This window comes from Panthera leo, chromosome A1 (assembly GCF_018350215.1).
Source record: "Panthera leo isolate Ple1 chromosome A1, P.leo_Ple1_pat1.1, whole genome shotgun sequence".
Taxonomy (NCBI): domain Eukaryota; kingdom Metazoa; phylum Chordata; class Mammalia; order Carnivora; family Felidae; genus Panthera; species Panthera leo.
This window is the reverse complement of record NC_056679.1, coordinates 168,905,575-168,927,677: the sequence shown is the minus strand read 5'-3', so window position 1 is coordinate 168,927,677 and position 22,103 is coordinate 168,905,575. Positions and strand designations below refer to the sequence as shown.

The window sequence follows — 22,103 nt, the reverse complement described above, 5'->3', positions numbered from 1 at the left end:
GACCTACCCTATGACCCAGCAATAGCACTGCTAGGAATTTATCCAAGGGATACAGGAGTACTGATGCATAGGGGCACCTGTACCCCAATGTTTATAGCGGCACTCTCAACAATAGCCAAATTATGGAAAGAGCCTAAATGTCCATCAACTGATGAATGGATAAAGAAATTGTGGTTTATATACACAATGGAATACTACGTGGCAATGAGAAAAAATGAAATATGGCCTTTTGTAGCAACATGGATGGAACTGGAGAGTGTGATGCTAAGTGAAATAAGCCATACAGAGAAAGACAGATACCATATGGTTTCACTCTTATGTGGATCCTGAGAAACATAACAGAAACCCATGGGGGAGGGGAAGGAAAAAAAAAAAAAAAAAGAGGTTAGAGTGGGAGAGAGCCAAAGCATAAGAGACTGTTAAAAACTGAGAACAAACTGAGGGTTGATGGGGGGTGGGAGGGAGGGCAGGGTGGGTGATGGGTATTGAGGAGGGCACCTTTTGGGATGAGCACTGGGTGTTGTATGGAAACCAATTTGACAGTAAATTTCATATATTAAAAAATAAAAAAAAATAAATAAATAAAAAAAAAAAAAAAAAAAAAAAAAGAAAGTCCCTAGTCATCTAATGGCATTCAATCAGCACTTTGGACAGCAGTTAAAAGGCCTATTTCATTTTTCATTAATTTATCCATGTATTCATTCATTCACAAGTCAGATGTTTATTAAACTCTTACTATATGAAAGGTTACCCAATAAAAAATGTTCACAGAAAATATGTACTATTCTCTTCCCACAAAAAGCAAATCAGACTGCAATTAAAAAAAAAAGTTCAGCCTTAAAAGGTCGATTGAAGGACACAAAATAGACAAGAGTTTCTTTTCCATAACAAAAATATCTATCCATAAGAAGGAAAAATTAGTGTGCCACACCACAAACAGTAACTATTCTCTCCAAGCTACTTTATAAAAATTTAAAACTTAGTATAACAGAGGTCATTTTATTTTATAATACACAACCTTACATTAGAAGGAAATGACCTTTTGTATACTAAACAAAATAGCAATTGAATGACATCTTCTCTTTCATGTCACTTTAGTTCCACAGATGACATTATTTCTCCAAGAATCAGGCACTATCCTCTGGCATTATTAGCTAAGCAATAATACCAAGCTATTCAGTGTGGGAAATAAGCTTAGGAATCCCCCCCGGCTTACACCAATGGGGTAACAAGGCACAAAGAAATACAAAGTCAATAAAATGCTCACACCTGAGTTTGGGTAAACCAGATTGGCACTCCAAGAATAGGTGGGTGCAAAGACACCCTGAGAATAGGGAAGCACAAAGGTGCCAGGAATAGGGAGGTGCAAAGGCACCCCAAAATAGGGAGGGGGTGCTGAGCCCCCAAAATAGAGAGAGGCAAAGGCCTGAAATAGAAATGGTGCAAAAGTGCCCAATACATAGGAATAACAATGTTAGATATTCAGGGTGAAAGCACCCCAAATTTAATACTATAGCAGAAAGATGCTTTCATAGGAGAATAGGGCCAGATTAGGTAAATTGGTAAATTGGACTTTGGACCTCTGAGCTACAGGCAAAGCAGCCCTAGTGGAGATGGTTAACAAAAGAAAAGGTGTCTTGTTAACCCTGAGGTTATTCCCCCTATCTGTCTCATCCCCTAGGCTGGCAAAGATAAACAGGCACAGCGCCTCCTGTCTGCTGTTAACAACCATCTGCCCATCTGCCCAGCACCTGGATTTTGTTTTATATTGACCCAAACCCCAAACACTGTGTATCTCCAAAATCCCCTTTTCTCTCTCACATCCCCAAGTTAATGTTCCTAGTTTCTTTGTCCCTTTGTACACGCCCATTACATTTGCAAGCCTTCTTATCTGAATAAATATGGGGCAAGGACACTTATTCAGTGCTCCTGTCTTTTTCCTGAACATTAGCCATCTCTTGTTTTAATCCTGCATCTGCTCTTTTGTTGGCCAAAAGAGAACTGTAGACTTAGAGTCTACAACAATTCAGTTCAGTAAATAATAATTATTTTTATTGACAAGTTGAAAGCCCAGAGACCCCTGGGGGAAATATGACCCACTATAAATTATGCATAGATTTAATTCTACTTATCTATTTAAATTAATGGGTCTATACACTAGGACACTATTTGCAAGGTACACTTCTTAAGGATCTGTAATGTATTTAGAAAAAAAACATTCAATGAAAATGCAAAAAAAATTGCAGCTGAGATTTTTTTTTTAATGTTATATATTTTTGAGAGAGAGACAGAATGTGAGTGGGGGAGGGGCAGAGAGCGAGGGAGACGTAGAATCTGAAGCAGGCTTCAGACTCTGAGCTGTCAGCACAGAGCCCGATGTGGGACTTAAACCCATGAACCATGAGATCATGACCTGAGCTGAAGTCCGGTGCTTAACCCATTAAGCCACCCAGGCACTCCAACAGCCGAGATTTTGAGTGTCTTTCATTTCAAGGTCACTTTCTGTTATTTTAATCCATTATGAGAACTGTAACACAAGATGTGGTACAGTGAAAATGTCAGAAGTGGTGGTACTCTGCCCAACCCTGGCTCCATCACTTGTGCTAGCACAGCTCTCTGCATATAGCAGGCTCCCAGGAAAATGAGAGTTACATGTTATGCTTTTATTTGGCTCTTTATAGTTTGAAGCAGTAATGTTAGAATTAGTAGAATTACAGAAAATAAAATATTGGAGAGCATGTTAGAGTCACCTGAATTTATGAGGAAAATACAGAAAGACTGTTTTTTGAAGTCTGTGTAAGAATATAAAGTCTTCTACAGAAGAGATGAACACAAAGGAAGGGAAGCAAAAATAATATAAAAACAGGGAGGGAGACAAAACATAAGAGACTCTTAAATATGGAGAACAAACAGAGGGACTGTAGGGGTTGTGGGACGGGGGATGGGCTAAATGGATAAGGGGCATTAAGGAATCTACCCTGAAATCAATGTTGCACTATAAGCTAACTAACTTGGATATAAATTAAATAAATAAAAATATTAAAAAATTTAAAAATAATATAAAGTCTTCTTTCACTCTCTCTTTCTCTTTCATACTGTATCTCATATATTAGCAAACCCAGATGGCTTTACCTTCAACATACACCCAGAATCTGACCACTTCTCATAATCTCCACCACTACTATCCTGGTCCAACTCCCATTGTTTCTCATTTAGATTATTTAAATAGCTCTTGAACTGGCCTCGCTTCTGTACTTGCCCTCATAGTCTACTAAAAAAAAGAAAATCCAACCGATCCTTGAAAATCCTGGGGCAGATCAAGTCAGTTCTCCATAGTTCCCATGTCATGCAGAGTAAAGGTAAAGTCCTTTCAATGACTTACAAGGTCTTCATGATCTGGCCACCTAATAACTATCTAACCTCATTTTCTGTCTCCCTTGTTGGTCTTCTTTAGACACACCTAGCATGCTCCCATCTCAGGGCCTTTTCATCCTTGCTACATCCATTGCTAGTAAGGTTATTCTCACTGATATTTGCATGGTTCTCTCCTTTATCTCTTGGTCTTCTCTTACCACTACATATACAGTAGTACCCACCCCAGCCTCCCATTCCCTCTTGTCCTATTTTGTTACTTTTGTATATTATGCATTACCATGTGGGATATTTTATATTTACTTCTTACCTTTACTTTTTAATTTTTTTAATGTTTATTTATTTTTGAGAGACGCAGAGCTTAAGCAGGGGAGGGGCAGAGAGGGAGACACAGAATCCCAAGCAGGCTCCAGGCTCTGAGCTGTCAGCACAGAGCCCGATACAGGGATCAAGTTCACGAACTGTGAGATCATGAACTGAGCTGAAGTTGGACACTTAATCAACTGAGCCACCCTGGCGCCCCTGCTTATTACTTTTAAATGCATTGTCTGCTTTCCCTCATTTTTGTAAGTCCCACAAGGGCAGGGCTTTGTTTCATTCACTGGTGAAGAGAGAGAGAGAATTTGCCACCCCAAAATATGCTTCTTTGGTATAAGGATTATATTGTGAGCTTTATTTTATTTTATTTTATTTTATTTTATTTTATTTTATTTTATTTTATTTTATTTTAGAAAGAGAGAATGCAAATGGGGAGAGGGGCAGAGGGAGAGAGACAAAGAGAGAATCTTAAGCAGGTTCCACACTCAGTGCAGAGCCCCAGGCGAAGCTCACTCCCATGACCCTGGAATCATGACTTGAGCCAAAATCAAGAGTTGGGCACTCAAATGACTGAGCCACACAGACACCTCATTGAGCTGTTTATTTTAAAGAAACGTCATATATGGGGAAAGTTTTACAACTGAGTAGAAGTTACTCTTTTGTAAGAGACATTTTAAGGGAGCTCTCCTTTTAGAAACTGTCTCCCTCCCTGTACCAGGAAGAAAAGGTTGACTCTAAATCTCTAGAAACTCTTATTAACAGAGAAGACACTAACTTAAATCTGTGTAACAATCTTATCCTTGTTTATAGCTTGGCCTGATAACTGCCCACAATTGGCCTCTCCTAGCTGGAAGTTGGTATTTAAGGTAGTGGCTTGGGCTACCTTGGGAAGTTACTCAGTTTTCCTGGGTCACTCCCATGTACATAAGAGGCATACATGCTTTTTAACTTCTGTTCTTCTCTTAACCTTTTATTACAGGGTGGAGGGGGGGGTCTCAGCCAAAAATATAGAATATTAGAGGGAAATTTATTTTTCCTCCACCACTGTAGCCACAGTATCTACAGGAGTCCCTGGCCCAAACATACCCAGCATTGGGAACACATAGCTGAAAGGGTAATGTGAGTAAGTTGACAAACTATGGAGATGTGGACTCAGAGATAATTAAGCTTTAACGTGGCTTTCTCCTTAGGGTGAGACTGTGGCCTTGTTTACACCAAGTTTGGTGCAAGAAAAGTTTAGCCCAATATTTAAAACATTACACAAAATCACACAGATGTACAGATACCCCATTAACGGTATTATATGATCCATACTACCATGTTAGCAAGAGAATGAACTCAAATTCAACAAAGCCCTAGCCTCATCAGACATTGTTACAAAGTCTGGGGACCATGGTAAAATGAATGGAGATATCCTGCATTTGTTGTTCTTTTATATGGTCATCTTTTCGTGAAAAGTTTCTGTATCCTTGGCAAAAGAGACAACTGAATTTAATCTTACAATAGTGTGAATGTGTGTGGTCTCTTCTAGCTATGTTGTGGTCCCCTTGAAATGTTTTAGGGATGTTTCAGAGTGGGGAACCTTGAGGTACTTTTTTTTTAAGTTTATTTATATATTTTGAGGGCAAAAGCATGAGCAGTGTAAGGGCAGAGAGAGAGGGAAAGAGAGAATCCCAAGCAGGTACCGCAATGTCAGCACAGAACCTAAAGTGGGACTTGATCCCACAAACTATGAGATCAAGGATCTTGCAGGATCCATTCCTATATTGAGGAATGAACAAAATAAAGTCAATATCCTCATGGAACTTACATTCTAGTTGGCAGAGATAGACAAAAAGCAAACTAGGATTTTATTTACATATGCATTATATATACCACTTTTATACATATACAGATATTTATACATGCACATATATGCAAATGTAGATATAAATAAAATAAATGCCAGGTCATGATAAGGAGTGATGAGAAATTAAGCAGGGTAAAGCTTATAGGGAATGCCATGATGGCAGTTGAGGAAGGGTCCAAAGTCACACAACTAACATTTTGTAGAGCCAGGATTCAAACATAGAGCATTCCAATGCTAAATCTGTGGTCCTAACAACTATGCTAAAGCTAAGTGGCTCTTCAAAGGCTAAACTTCTAGCCTATTAGAGCTGGCAATGCAGAAAAAGACAGTCTGATTAGGACAGAAACACTTTGAAAGGGAAACCTGGGAATGAAAAAGGCTTCTCATAGTGCTCTGTATCTTACAAAGAATAAATAATATTTAAAAACAAAAACTGAGCACACCTCCTTCTCCCCCAGAAATTCTCATAATTAGTATGGTGAGTCAATGCCTAGTAAATGGCAAAGGCTTGGGTGCCCTAGTTCCATAGCTGACTGCTCTGATCCTGCCTTAGAGACCAGAAAGTAGGAAGCAATTTGCCAATGAGAAGGTTAGGCTTACTTCTGTGTCATCCATGTTCTAACAGATTTCTTGGAGGTTAGAATTTCCATTTGATCAAGACTAATTAGAAAAAGCTAGCTACTCTAGCATAAATCAGGTTTCAGTGGAGGACTTGAACACAACCAACAGTCACCTAAATCTCTGGGGTAATCATTACCCCAATTCCACACGTCTGAGAGTGATCTCCTTCCTGTTGCATAGACATAGTATGAGCTAGGATTCAAGACCACATGGACCAACAGCAAAGAGTAAATTTGCCAGCCCTATACCATGGAACTGCAGGGAAATGATTCATCCCAGGAAAATATGGAGGTAAGATCTGCAAAGGATTCTTTTATCCCTACAACAAGGCTTTCTCAAAATCAGTATTTATTAAATGGTCTTAAGTTTTGCTTCATAAGAGAAATTTCCACGATTGATCATCCTCACAAATAGGAAGAAACTGGAAATACATCCAACATATAGTTTAAATGTTTTGCTTAGATTCCCAGGCTTTGTCATCAGCTCAATCTAGACTCTAATCTTACCTTACCAGCTGTATGACACTGGACAAGTTACTTACTTTTTTTTTTTTTTTTTGTGGCTCAATTTCTCCTACTGTAAAGTGGAAATAAGTGGCACTGTTCTTATCAAAATATGAGGATGAAAAAAATAGTGAATGTACATGGCAAATAGTAAGCACTTTATGAATGCGTGATAGCCATCTTTTGGGGAGCCTACTTCATGTATGTCCCATCCTCTGAGAATCATCCTCTCACACCCGGAGACTGGCTCCTGTAAATCTATGTAACAGTGACCCTGTATACTCTTCTCTGTTTAGTCATCTTATTGATTAAAACAGGGGTAGACACCTAATATAAGCTGGGCCAATCAATTCTTTCTGCCAAAAATTTGAAGTTAGACCTCAAAGACTAATTAGTTTCTGCAGGTGCTAGGCCTGGAAAGTTATACTGATTCAAATGTCACTTGAGGACTCTTTGCAAATGGGCAGAGGAATATAGTCTTCAGATCAAGAGGGAAATGAAGCAGCGAAATGGAGGAAATCATGAGAGACCATGTGAACGCAGAGGAAATGACAGAAAGAGATGCTGTCTTAGTCCCTGAATGCTTCCCAGTTCCTAATTCCAATGGCTCCCAAGACTGCTGAACTTCGTGTGTCCTGAGTTCCATGAGATAGTTCTATTTTCTTGTAATAAATCTCCTATTGCTTAAGTTAAACCATTCCTGTTCTTTGTAATCGAAGAGTTAGCTTAAACCATTCCTGTTCTTTGTAATCAAAAAGTTCCTTAGAAGAAATGGTTTCAAAAACATTTGTGTTAGTTTAATGTAAAAGTTCACTTTTGACATCCTGAACCAAAAATATATTTCCTGTAATTAACTGAATAAAAGTCAGAAATAATACAGAAGAGATACAGGCCAATTTCCCCCTTCATTTTCTATGTAACAGAGGACAAAGCTAGCCCTAGCCAAACTATAAAATAGCTTTAATGTACTGCTATGCCCTTGTTTCCCTCCCATCTCATTCTCATGGATTGTTTACTGGACGTCCCTGAATTCCTGAACAGTGTCTTACGTTTGCTGTGTCTTTCCTACCAGTAACCATACATCAAAACTTATCTGTCCTTTGACCCTTTCTCCTCAATTCTTCATTTTTGTTTTCTAAGAAGGCAGCTAGATACTTTTAACTCAAGCTAACATGTTAATTGATTCTAATATCAGAGAAGGCTTCCTTTTTCATTCCCGGAAACATACATGTGACTTTAGGGAAAAATCCCTTAATTAAAATGAATGAAATTAGTGATGGGAAATTCTGACACTGAATAAAGTAGTAGGATAATTTTTAGAAAGGTGCTTTTGTGATATCTATTGTATGATAATCACATTGCATATATGCAAATACCAAACTACACTAGAAAAAAAAAAAAGAGGTTAGAGCAAGATTGCATATTTTTGATATATTTGAAATTATTGAGAAGTCCTTTTGGTACTGTAGCAAAATTGGTTTAGAAGCTAAAAATAAAAGTATACCTTAATATATTCAAAATTGTAATCAAATGTTGAAACAAGAAAATCAGTCATAAATGCTTAGTCAACTGAGATTATCACATTTCTATGCTAATCCTGTGTTTTTAATTAACAGATAAAGCAGAAGAGGCTATCTAAACAATAGTGTATAAAAAATGAAAAAATAAATTTTCAAGTTCTAATTAAACGGAGAGGCAATAACAAAATACTGCTGCATTTCAGCAACTCTTTATCAAAAACAAAAAAAAACCACCTTGATATATCTTTCTAAAATTACATTTCACAGGCTTCAGCATGTTTATAAAGAGTCCAGATGTTAAATATAAGCAGAGATATCACACCAAATACGTCTGGCCTTCTTCGCCAAACCTCCTAATTGGTCAGAAGATCCATTTCTTACGGAAGGCAATTCAGTGCAGTGATTTAGAATGTGGGCTCTAGAAGCAGAATGCCAGGATCCATATCTGGGATCTGCTACTTTCTTTTAATATTATCTTGGGCAAGATAATCAACCTCTCTAACCGTAAGTTTCCTCATGTGTAAAATGGGCCCACCAATAATACCTAGTATTGTTTGAGGATTTATTCATTCACCAATAGGTGTCTGACACTGTTCCAGGCTTTTGGAACAGTGAACACTGTAGGTACAAATCACTGCCCTCACAAAGCTTACATTTTCAGATATTCCATCTAAAGCATTTCATTAGCAGAGTGCATGGTACTCAGTAAGTTATCAATAAAGGTCAGCTGTTGGGATTACTAACACTTGAATGAGACAGAACAAAACACTGGCATTCAAATGATGGCAATGTGTCAGAATGAAGCCAGCACATCTAAGATTTAGCAGTGGCCCTGCCACTAACTGTTTAGATAACCTTCATTCAATCTCTGAGCCTCAATTATTTAATCTATAAATTGATTTTAAGGTCCCTTTTACTGAATATATGGCAATTCATGAGAGGCATAAAAAGTGAGGTTTTAAAAACATTGAAGAAAATATTTCACATTGCATATTTTAGTTTTAGCTTATCTTTTAAATGACATGAAGATGCATTAAGCACAAGAATACATTTTCAGTACACTGAAGGCTTAGGGAGAGTTCAAATGGTAAGTAATCAGGTGTAGTTTTGTTTAAAAACAAAAAAGAGAGAAAAGCATTCAAGAATCACTGGAAACATGTAAATGACCAATATCATACCCAAATCTTTAGCTTCATAAAATATGAAATCACAAAAAAATATAATAAGACAGAAGTAGCATCTTACATTTATCATAAAAAGTATACTGGGATGCCTGGGTAACTCAGTCGGGTAAGCGTCCTAACTTCGGCTCAGGTCATGATCTGACAGTTCGTGAGTTCAAGTCCCATATCAGGCTCCATGCTGACAACTTGGAGCCTGCTTGGGATTCTTTCTCTCCCTTTCTCTTTGCCCCACTGCCCCCCCACCTCAAGCTCAAGCTCAAGTTCTCACTCTCAAATAAATAATTAAAAAAAAAATTATCCTTTCTTTCCTTTCCATGGATACCAAACAAAGAACATGGCAGAAAACCAATTTTTAAAAATAAACCCAAATAAAAATATTGCAGTAAGATTAATCAGCAATAAAACCATAAACACCATTACCATCTATACCTAGTATAATGTCAAATTTCAATCAACTTATCAAAATTAGTCAGGCTTAATACTTTTTTTGGAGTGGTATCTAACAATCTAGTTACATACCATTTTAAGTAAATGCACAGATACCCCAAAGTTTATCAGTATACTTAAAATATTCATATAAAGTACAAATAGGAAAGAAAATTTCATGTTGGTCTATAAAATAATTATAAAGAAAATGTAGTTGATTTATAGCTAAAGTGAAACAAAATAATCCAGTAATTCACTAGCTTTAAACAGAAATAGTTTCAATTAGAAACTTAAGAGTATCCAGAGAACCCTTTTAGAAGTTAAATGGAAATTACAAGAACATTTCCCAAAAGCAGGCCAATTTCGTTAGCAATTACTTCTTTCCATTTTATAGCTGTCATACTTGTTTATCTATAATGAAACATTGCTCTGCTTTTCTCATGGTAATGAAAACAATACAACAAAGCTAAAGGAAGAAAATGTGTCCCCCCCCACCCCCAAACTTAAGATACTATTTTGAGGACAGACAATTAGAAATATTTTCAAGTCCTGAATTTCAGTGACTTCGAATCACTGAACAGAATAAAACTTATAAGTTCACATAAAATTTAAAGCACATTACAATTTTTTTGCTTTGATTTGTGGGACATAGACTTCACAATTCATAGACATGTATATATTTTAGTGGTATTTGGGGAGGTAAAAAATGGGGCTTGGTGACTTTCTTCACTACTTGAAAACTGAAACATTAAACCATGTTAAGATTAATCAATTTTTGAAATAACCTCATTATGAGGAAAGACATTTACCACTTTAGTGAATGTTATATATATTTATATTTATCTATTTGATACTTCTTAGGAGGAAAAACACACGTCTTCAGTGCATCTTTTAACCATATATCTATTAAAATCCATTCCAATACTATTACTACCACAGAAATAGTTCTATAGGATGACACATAGGAACAGTACAATTCACTTCTATAAAAAATTCAACACAAAGAATATTTTATTCTTTCAACATAGTGTCATGTATTGGTGAGGTAGTGAAATGAAAAGAAAAAGAAAATGAATTCCTCCAGAAGAGCATTTATAGAAGTTTCAAGAGTAATAAAAGACCACTGGCCAGAGGTATCATAAAATTCATCCAGTAATTATGACTAACAAGGAAAATCAGCAGATGGCTTAGAAGAAATCAATGGAAGTGACTGTAAAAAAATTTTGTAATGTTGGTATATTTATTGTAGCTAATAAGGAAAATCATATAAAAAAGCATTTATTAAAATAAAGACAAAAAATATTCTATGCCACTGAGGACAAATTCAGGGCTGGTTTGTTAATGCTTATCAGTGCCCTAAGAGATGTGACTGATCAGTCATTTGACTCTGTTGCTGATCCTGGAATCCTTCTCAATACAACACAGAAAGCCACTATCAATCACTGAAAATAGGCAGTGAAACCTATTTGTCAAACCTGCTCTAAGTAATATTGTTTAAGATACTCAATCTGGAACCTTCCTCACAGGCAAATAGTACAGGAATAGGTACAACCTTCTAAGATACGTGCTCAAGCATAGGTTGACACTCAAAAATTTGTGAATGCATGAAAATGCTTAACAAGGAAAATGGAAGGATAACATTAAAGCAGATAATGTTATGGTTTGGTTAAGTGGGATAATTTTTAAAAGCTCACTGCCATCTAAGACATAGAGCAGTTTTAATTCTGATGATAGAGGCACTTAAATAACTACAGTCATCCTATACAAATCAAAACCACAATAAGACACCACCTTACACCTGTCAGAATGGCTAACATTAACAACTCAGGCAACAACAGATGTTGGCGAGGATGTGGAGAAAGAGGATCTCTTTGGCGTTGCTGGTGGGAATGCAAACTGGTGCAGCCACTCTGGAAAACAATATGGAGGTTCCTCAAAAAATTAAAAATAGAACTACCCTACGACCCTACAATTGCACTACTAGGTGTCTATCCAAGGGATATAGGTGTGCTGTTTCGAAGGGACACATGAACCCCAATGTTTATAGCAGCACTATTGATGTATATACGTACATATACATATATGTACATATACATACAATGGAGTATTACTCGGCAATCAAAAAGAATGAAATCTTGCCATTTGCAACCACGTGGATGGAACTAGAGGATATAATGCTAAGTGAAATTAGTCAGAGAGAGACAAATATCACATGAGTTCACTCATATGAGGACTTTAAGATACAAAACAGATGAACATAAGAGAAGGGAAGCAAAGATAATATAAAAACAGGGAGGGGGACAAAACATAAGAGACTCTTAAATATGGAGAACAAACAGAGGGTTGCTGGAGGGGTTGTGGGAGAGGGGATGGGCTAAATGGGTAAGGGGCATTAAGGAATCTACTCCTGAAATCATTGTTGTACCCTATGCTAACTAACTTGGATGCAAATTAAAAAATTAATAAATCAGGGGCGCCTGGGTGGCTCAGTCGGTTGAGCGTGTGACTTCAGCTCAGATCATGATCTTGCAGTTCGAGAGTTCAAGCCCCATGTCAGGCTCTGTGCTGACAGCTCAGAGCCCGGAGCCTGCTTCAGATTCTGTGTCTCCCTCTCTCTCTGCCCCATCCCCACTCATGTTCTGTCTCTCTCCATCTTAAAAAAACAAAAACTTAAAAAAATTTTTTTAAATAATAAATAAATAAATAATAAAGAGTGAAAAAAATACAGTCATCCATTTTCAAGAAAAGCAATCACTACAAAAGTAGCAAGAAATTAAAACAACAGTTCCCTCAACCACAATGCACCAGAAATTGAAGACTGCTACTGGTAACTAACTGACAATTAAGCAGTTTCAGTACTGTTTATTCATTAGAATTTAAAGCTATAGTCTAATGGCTTGAAAAAAATCTGAGACAAAATGAGTAACTACAGTCGAGAATTTGATACCTGAAGTAGTTTTAACACCTGAGCAACCAAAATAATAAGACTTTCTCTAAATGAAGAAGAAAATCCTTGTTACTTTCAACAAAAAACATTTTCTTCTTCCAATGAAATTAATGATAATGCAATTCTTGTCCAAAATCAAATACTTTTTAAAAATATTTAAAAATACCTATTATAATGTGATTTGATCTATAGTCCTAGAAATACAAGGACAGTGGCTTAGTTTTAGTTGCCTTAATTTCCAGATATATAATATCTCTACTGAAATGTGTTTTAGAATGTATGCAATTGTTGAACTATATTGGAAACATAAGCCATAATTTTAGTTTTAGAATAAAATTGGGTATATAGGAGAATTTTTTGAAAAAATTAACTGATCAGTTTGATAGAGTAGGCAGTTAGCTAGACACAAGCAGGGAGAGAGCAGGTAGTTTTCTGATTGTTCAGAAGGGCCAAAACCAAGTTTCAAACAGCCAGGAAACCGCCCCCCCCCCGGGGGGGCGGGGAGGGGAAACACATGTGCTCTTCCCTATAGCTGTTGCCCTACAGTAACCTATAGCTTCATAATAATACATTTACATTGTGGTTTTGACCCCCCTCCTTTCAGAGGGATGCTTCCATGACAGTTCATATAAGGATCATGTAAAACCAAAGACATCCCCTCCCAATCTGTAGGAGGAGACCCTTAGATGATAGGAGGCAATGCCATCAGAGACCACCCTCGCTATGACCCCTATAGCTTGCAAACATAAAAAAGGAAAGAAAACCTTGACCCCTGGTGCAGCTGCCACCTCTGGGCCTGCCCACTCTCCTACCTTTAGAGTGTACTTTTGCTTTAATTGCTATTAAACCCTTGCTTACTTGAGAGTTTGGCTATGAATTCTCGGCCAAACTCACAAACTGAAGCAGGGGGTGGGGGTAAGGGTGGGGAGCAGATGGGTCATGCCACTGACACAGTGAGATCAAATAAATATATATTTTAGGTGAAGGTACCTTTGGTCTGCTATAATTATACATTATACAACTTCAGAACATTAAGCAAAGCCTGCATAATGAAACACATCAGAGAAAAATATAGTTCAATAATTGAACCAATTTAGAGAAAGTCCACACTAGTTCAATCTGACAATGAACTCTGTTCCATGTTCAACAGTATGATGTGCTGCTTCCAGTGAATAAAAACCACATCAATGCCCCACTTTATTTTGCTTAAATAGACTTAACCGTACTTAGGATCTGACATGAATTCTCCAAGAGATGTTAAGTTGTATTGACACATAGCAGTAAAGAACATTTTCGGCTACAAGCAACTAAAACCACGATCTATAAAAGCATTAAAACCAAGTCACTGCTCTTAATGTAATTAGGTAAAGTTTTCTAAAATCTCCTTTGAAATAACTATTATGTTAATATCTTCTACCCTTGGCCAAATTCACTCTCATGAATTGTTGTTTTACTATTATGCTCTTCCATGGCTATAATTTATGAGTAATTTCTTTGCAAAATGAGAATAGGGAGCACAGGAAACAATCTTATTTGGCTCTAAGACTGTAGGTGATATTGTGACTAACTTGTGACACATCTTATCACTAGTTCATTCATGATTATAATATAACAGATTTTAATCAGTAAGTAACTCATTGTCTAATTAGGTGTACTTACCTCAGGTAAGTATTTCTGTAAATTATATCAACTATCAAAGAAGGCTTTCACACAAAATATGAAAACCCACAAAATATGAAAATCAACAAGAAAATACGTAAGTTTTGTGAAAGAACTTCATGCTGTACTGTATTGCTGTAATGTCACTTTTCTAGCGTTCTATTTATAAAACTGGAAAATGTTTAAAAAAATATTCTCCTTACCTGTGTATACAGTTTTTACTCTCGAGATAGGACATACCAGAAACAGCATCTAATGAAAATTTCACTAACTGCTTGAGTTTTAGTTCATCCTTCTTCTTTCTCAGAAAGGAGAGGAAATCACCTCCTAGAAGAATTGAGAGATGAACAATGAGATAAAATCATGAGGTAGTGCTTACGAGAGATACCCAGCAGAACAAAAAGCTTTACACATCTGGCCATGCTTTTTACCCATTTTGTTTGACATGAGCATAAAACAAAGTATGAAAAGACACATCTATCAGGTACCATAAACTTTCCTACATACAGTTTAAGCCCTTTAAGTGCTTCACACTGTTTGTTATCCAGCATGCAATAATATTCAAACAAAATCATACAATTTCGCTGTTGCCATTTCTCACCAATTTGCCCGGCTAAAATTTTCTGTGAAATTTTGTTTCCTCTGATACCAAATAAAAGATTGTAATTATTAGCAGTTTAAAATGTAAATGATACCAAATTAGTTATCAGATTCACTGACTCCTTATGATTATGAAGCCACTGATGGTAGAGGGGAGGGGCAATGATTTTGATGATTGAACTGCTGAGCCAGATTGTAGTTTGTGCATCAGATGGATTTCAACAATGTCTTCGAGCAACTCTTTAAAACAGCATGATCCAAAAGAAAAAAAAAACACGCAAGGGAGCCTGGGTGGCTCAGTCAGTTAAATGTCCAACTCTTGGTTTTAGCTCAGGTCATGATCTCATGGTTCGGTTCCTGAGTCTGAGCCTTGCGTTGGGATCTGCACTGACAGTGTAGAGCCTGCTTGGGATTCTCTCTTTCCCTCTCTCTCTCTGCCCTTCCCCTGCTCATGTTCTCTCAAAATAAATAAATAAACTTTAAAAAAGTTTTGAAAAAAAAAGAAATATAACACACAGTATTTTTCAATTTTCTGGTAGCTACATTTATAAAGGTAACACTAACAACCAAACAGTGAAATCCATTTTAATAATGTATTTTTTCTTTAGTCCAATAAACCCAAAATATATTATATCAATATGTATCATAAAAAACTATAGTTTTTATTTTATATTTTATCATCCTAAGTCTTTAAAATATGTTGTTTATTTCATATTTCATGGGACATCTCAAATATTTCAAACATTTTTAAATTTTTCTAACTGAATCCTACCCATTTTAAGGGGATTAGAATTAAACTAAATTCAAAATTCAGTATTTTTAGAAGCAATAGCCACATTTCAAAAGCTCAAGAGCCACCTATCGCCAGTGACCCTTAAACTGTGTATTCATTCTTCATATGGCATTAAAGATTATATGAAGGCCTGATTATCCTTCCTTGTTAATGTATAGTATATTGCATTTTTAAAAGTTAAATATATTAGAAATAAATTTCTCTAAAAACAATAATTTCCACTTTCTCTTTCTATTAGGCTCAGATTTTAAACCAGAATTTTGCAAGAGGGATTAGCATTTTAATTGCCATTTCCTAAACTTTTTAATCCTCTTCACCAGGGATCCAGGCTTCCTTAAATAGAAAAACTCTAGAGGTGAAGACTTAACGGCTTTTTCTTTAATGAGAGTACCTGGAAAATAAACACTTGCCAAACTCTACTTATGATGTATGCTGTCTTTCTCTAACTTCTTTTAGTCACACATCAAGTGTTACATAAATTTAGGTGGCCCCTTTACAAAATCAATAGCTATATGCTTAAAAATAATCTTAACTGTGTCAGATAATTTAGTTTGTTCTGTTCTTTTAAAGAGAATATCAAATGTATTAAATTACTAGGAAGATTATTGAAATAGTGTCTATCAAGCTTAACTTAATTTTTTGAGCAACAGAAAGCAACAGTAGACAGCAAAATTAAGCACTAATTTCTCAACTTTAATAGGTATACCAGTTAAGTGGATTTGAAATCAATTTTTAGCTCAAGTTATTACTTGGACCAATATTTACATATATTAATTCTTTTGTTAGATATATGTTGGCCTATTTTAGAAAAAGTGCAGACTTCTGCTCTTGAAACCATATAGCATTTTGTTTAAGCTTTGGAATAGCTTCCCAATGAAAAGAGCTTTTCTGGAACGTGATTTAAAGCAGCATATGACATAACCCCAGTATTCTGTGGAATCCTACTATTTCTTTCCAAAGTTCGCTCATTTTCAGCACTTTTCCATCTGCCTCCTGTTCTTTTAAAATCTACCCCTTCAGTGAACCTCCTTTACCCACTAACCCCTGCCTCAAACTGTAAATCCTGTGAAGAGAATTGTGCCTCTGTTGCCCAATATTATAATTTCAGAGCCTACCACATCATGTCTGGCATGTAATAATACCTCAATAAACATTTCTTGAATGAACAAGTAAACTATGTGTACATATCCCTTCTTGCAGCTTCTAGGCTTCCCAGGAAGACAATCTTTTTTCATTAATTTTAACATTTCTTCTCTAGTACTACCTCTCCAATGGTGAGAACTGTACTTTTTAAGTACTTGTTAAATGTTAAAATAATGTTTAGAAAGGGATAATACCACATTTTTTATCAATGGCACCGGATGGATGCTGTAAAATTCTTTAAATTCCAACAATAAAACTTAGTGCTTTAAAACTGAGCTCATCTTGATAGACACTTCGTAACACTAATGCCTTAAAAATTGCATCATTTAAAAAAAATGATTTGCAAAAAGACAACCAGTCCTTGGTAGATAAAACTGTAAAACAATAAATGCATTATATAATAAAGAAATGACAACACTTAAATAGCATTCCAAGTTGCCTGAAAAGTGATGCCAAGTCAATAAAGATAAAGTACTAGAAAGCACAGTGACATACAGCTCTTTCCCAATGCTGTGACACAGCCAAAGATACAGACAAAGGACCGTCTGATTGCCTCTTAGTTAATCCAGCAATATTTCTTTCTGCCTTAGAGAAATGTCTTGCCTAAAATCATTAAATCATTAAAGTAAATTTTAAATTTATTTCCAGTTTCTAGTTATTCAAGACACAGAATGATCTTAAGTAAAGAAGGAAAACCACCATTCCGCAGCCCTCGTCAGCTTCTTGCAGGTCACTGCACAGAAGCCAAGCCTTCAATAAAAATTAAGTAATTGTGATTCAGCACTGAAAGCCTGAGCCCTGGGCAAGTGTTAGCATTAAGAACCCTGAAGCAAGAAGTCAACTCCCCAGGGGATGGAGTATGAGATTAAAGGTAGGATACCCAGGAAATAATTCAGACCGAGCCAGAAATGTTCCCCTAGGCACAATACTTGATTACTACCGTTAAGTGAAGAAGAACTAGAGAGTGACATCAGATGATAGAATTTTCAGTATTCACTGTCAGTTACTGTAGAAGATAGTGTCTGTTTCTTTGAATTCATTCTCCTATAATTTTCATTAAGGGCCAAGTTAAAGAACCTCTCTTAGAATTTGTGATATATGTAATAATCATGTATGTGGTACAGATATTTATATGTGTATGCATGTATATATATGTAGATGTATATGTATATGTACGTGTGTTTGCATATATGCATAGAGCATAGAGTACCATACCTGACCACTGCAATAAGGATCTTGGTGTTCAAAGCAGGCAAAACAAGATATTAAGGCCCCTTTGTAAATCTGTCGTAACAAGGATTATTTCTATGTAGGTATATTGCACATTAAATGAAGATAGGATGGAATAATTTCTAAAATTTTCCACCAGTGATAAATTTCTAAGACAATACTTAATATGTTTTTATAGCCAACTTTTGGGTTACTGGGGAGAGAGCATGACATCATGAAAAGAACCTGGATATTGAAGTCAGACTGACCTAGGTCTGATTAACTAGGAGGCCTTGGGGAAGTTGTTTTTCTAAGCTTCTTTAAAACAAGGATTAAGTGCACTTATTTCTCAAGATGGTTTTGAAGACTAAAATGTATCTAAAACATGAAGCCCATGCCTAGAACATCATATTATACTACTACAACTTCTTATTTTTGCTCAAGCTATTTTATATCTCAAGAAAGAAAGAGATGTAGTAGGGACTGGTTGTTTGTCATATATGTGTTTTCCCTTACCTCACTTTCCTGCCCTTCACCCTCAACATTAAAGATGGTCCTAGAGTGGCTTCACCCAATCCATGAAGCCCATTCCCCTGCCCAAGTGACTGGTTCAGGGATAGACACATGGCTTAATTTGGGCCACTGAGATACAAGGAAATGCTTAAGGGTTGGGGGTGGGCTGGGAATAAAACTGGAAGCATATAAGAGCATGTGGTACCATGGGGACTGGCAGACTAGGTGTGGGTGAAGCAATCATCATGAAAACCAGAAAAAAGTTAAGGTAAGAGAATAGTTTTTGGTGACATATTTGAGCCACTGGATCAAACAATGCCTGAACAGTGACTTCCCTCTAGATTTTTCAATTAAGTGAACTAATAAAATCTCCCTAATTTGTAATGTATCTCTGTACTACCAACTCCAAGATTCCTGATGGATGAAATAATACCTGTATTGGAAGATTATTGAGAATTTAAAAAGGTAATGTATGTTAAATATATGGAACAAGTAGGAAACAATAAATAGTAGTGCTTATTACTGCTTGCAGCCAATTTTTAGCAGGATAGAGGGCTATTCTTTTCAAAAAAACTTTCTCAAAAGAATTCTTACTCTATGCTGGGAAAATTTGATCATATCTATTCTTTCATATTCATGGGACTGGGAAGAAGTGATCACATTAAACAAACTCAGAGATGATTACATAAAGAAGAACACTAATTTATTTATCAATTTGTCATTAGAGAAAAGGGACCATCAGGGCTAAACCACTAATGACTTCTTGTCATTGAATTGTGTAGAGATCTTAATTTATCATCAAATAACTTCAAAGTCTGTTAAATTAAGAGATATCAGTCCCTAGTGATATATAAAATATATAATTCATTACTCTTGCTTTTTAGCATATAAATTTATTCCTGAGAAGTTTGGTTTAATTATGTTCACTTATAAATTTAAATAGGATAATAAAGCAACTATTACATTGTAGAGAGCTGTTTTGGGGGACCCATTTATGTCATCGTTCAGAGTTTTTATTAAAAAATAATAAACTTTTTTCTCTTTAGCCTATAGTGATGAAAGTTATGGCTGTTAGCTGGACCATCAAAAATAAGGGGAAAAATACGTATGACAATCATAAACAATGAATGCTGATGCAGCCTGTTTTCTATGAAATACAGAACAGATTTTATATAATAGGAGAGAAGCCAAAACAAGTCCTTGAAGAAGAAAGCATCAACACAAACACCAAAGCAGAGGATAATGACTGCTGCATGTAGGGTATACTCAGGAAGAGATGGACAGGACAGAAAGATACTAGCCAGGAGAATGCTCTATTTGTCAGTTGAGGTGATGAGGGCTTATTATATTAAGAACTATCCAAATAAAGACTAAAGCATTAGATCTGAAAAGACTCCGTAAAAAAAACTATAAATGGGTCTGTGAAGATGAGGAAAACACTGAATAACTGAAAATGACTACAAGAATATACTGGCTTTCTTAATTCCATTTTCTTTTTAAAGCAGCACTTTCGGAATAGCTTGCTACCTAAGTAACATAATTCAGCTAGGCCAAAAGCAGAGCTGAGTGTATGGTTTTCCCAGTCTGGGTTAATACATGACATTAGTCTTTGCCGACAAAGTTCCTTAATAGCCATATTCTGCTAACACTGCAGAATAGTGGGAACCTTTTGCAATTCTCCTCTGCAGATGCTCTTTGAGAACATAACTCAATAGCAATCATGATAACAGATCTATGAAATAAAGGAGTCCATTTCACAGTATGTTTAACTTGCTGGTTCAAAAGACACCAGCTATAATCTTGCCAGACATTATGGAAATTGCCACAACAGATGCCAGAGTCAACTTTCACAAACTCTCAGGATGTCAGTACTAGAAGGCACTTGGGAGATAATCAGCTTTTTCATATCATGGAGGAGGAAACTGAATTTACCTTTTATTTTTATGGTGGTGATTTTGGTGATATTATTGATATTCTATGGCCAGTGTTTGCAAACCATGTCTGGAGGCCAAAACTAGCCTCTGGCCTATTTTTGTAAATAAAGCTTTAGTGGGAAACTACCACATTCATTCCTTTACGTATTGTCTATAGATGCTTTCATGCTTTGACAGCAGAGTTGCAATATCAACTGTATGGCCCTCAAAGCCTAAACATTTTATTATCTGGCCCTTTACAGGGAAAGTTTGTCAACTCTTATTTTAAGATATTTATTGCTGAGTATTTCATACAGCTTTAGTCCCCTTCATTTAAATGATTCCTATGGTTGCTTTGTCTACTTTCAACCAAGATTTTAATCTTCACTACGTGTTTATTGAAACAGAGCTCAATAGTGACATGGTTTTTATTATGAAATTTATTGTCAAATTGGTTTTCATACAACATCCAGTGCTCATCCCAACAGGTGCTCTCCTCAATGCCCATCACCCACTTTCCCCTCCCTCCTACCCCCGATCAACCATCAGTTTATTCTCAGTTTTTAAGAGAAGAGTGACATGGTTTATTGCTCAATGAGAAAGCTAGAAAGGTAGATTCACCAACTCATTTTATTCCTAAGGCTTATGAACATATTCACACATGCAAAAATACATATGATGAGATGGTAAATCCCCTGTCACTCTCCCATCCACACTACACTGTCTGCCACCAAGGCAAAGAAGTTCCACTGTCTTGTCTCTCTCCTTACTTCATGTTAAACTACTCACTTCTCCATTTTGTGTCTTCTTAGGTCTCTCAAAGCTGTCTTTCATATAAAGTATAAAGGCAAGGATGGACAGAAAAATCAGGTATAGAAGAAGTTAGCTCGAAAGCCTCCTGGAACACCCTTTAAATATTTAGATGCTAGGATGGCAGTTAAAAAAAAAAAAATCAATGGAATGCTTGTTTTGATGTTCCTATCTGCTACAGGAAACCCGCAGAGAAAAAAATGAAGGCATCAATTCAAGCTTCCTTAGATTTTAAAGAGATGTAGGATAAGAAGACCTATGCAAAAAACATATTTCAATTTGATAAGCAAAAAATATTTATAAAAGCTAAATATATTGTTAGAAATTGATATTATCATAGGCTAGGTATTTTAGGGACATTAAGTTCTCCAAATCAGTGATGTCAATGACTACTTTGTAAGACCTTTTATATAATATTATTTGAAATACTTAGAAATGTGTACTTATATGTTCATATAAATGTTACTCATAGAATTTAACTTATGCAAAGGTTTTGATCAAAAATACATTCAAAAGTTGTGAAAATTTCTATCAGATTACGAAAATAATACTTCAAAAGAACACACTGCAGCAAAGAACTGGAATTGTCAGTGTTTGGAAAAAAACCAGAACAAAGAAGAGTCTCTTTTTTCATGTTTTAAAAAGTTGTGGTAAAAAACACATACCACAAATTTGTTTGCTTAACAATATTAAGTGTAGAAAATTGTTAACTATATGCACATT

At 35.9% G+C, this 22,103-nt stretch overlaps 1 protein-coding gene across 7 annotated transcripts in view; it reads right to left on the bottom strand.

Moving 5' to 3' along the window:
* The window catches only part of FER (FER tyrosine kinase), a 445,463-nt gene that overhangs the window by 94,211 nt on the left and 329,149 nt on the right, over positions 1-22,103 (bottom strand). For all 7 annotated transcript variants that reach the window (XM_042944781.1, XM_042944800.1, XM_042944791.1 and 4 more), the window contains one exon: positions 14,603-14,726. In XM_042944781.1, coding sequence (XP_042800715.1) covers positions 14,603-14,726 — 124 coding nt within the window. The remainder of the gene's footprint in view (positions 1-14,602; positions 14,727-22,103) is intronic.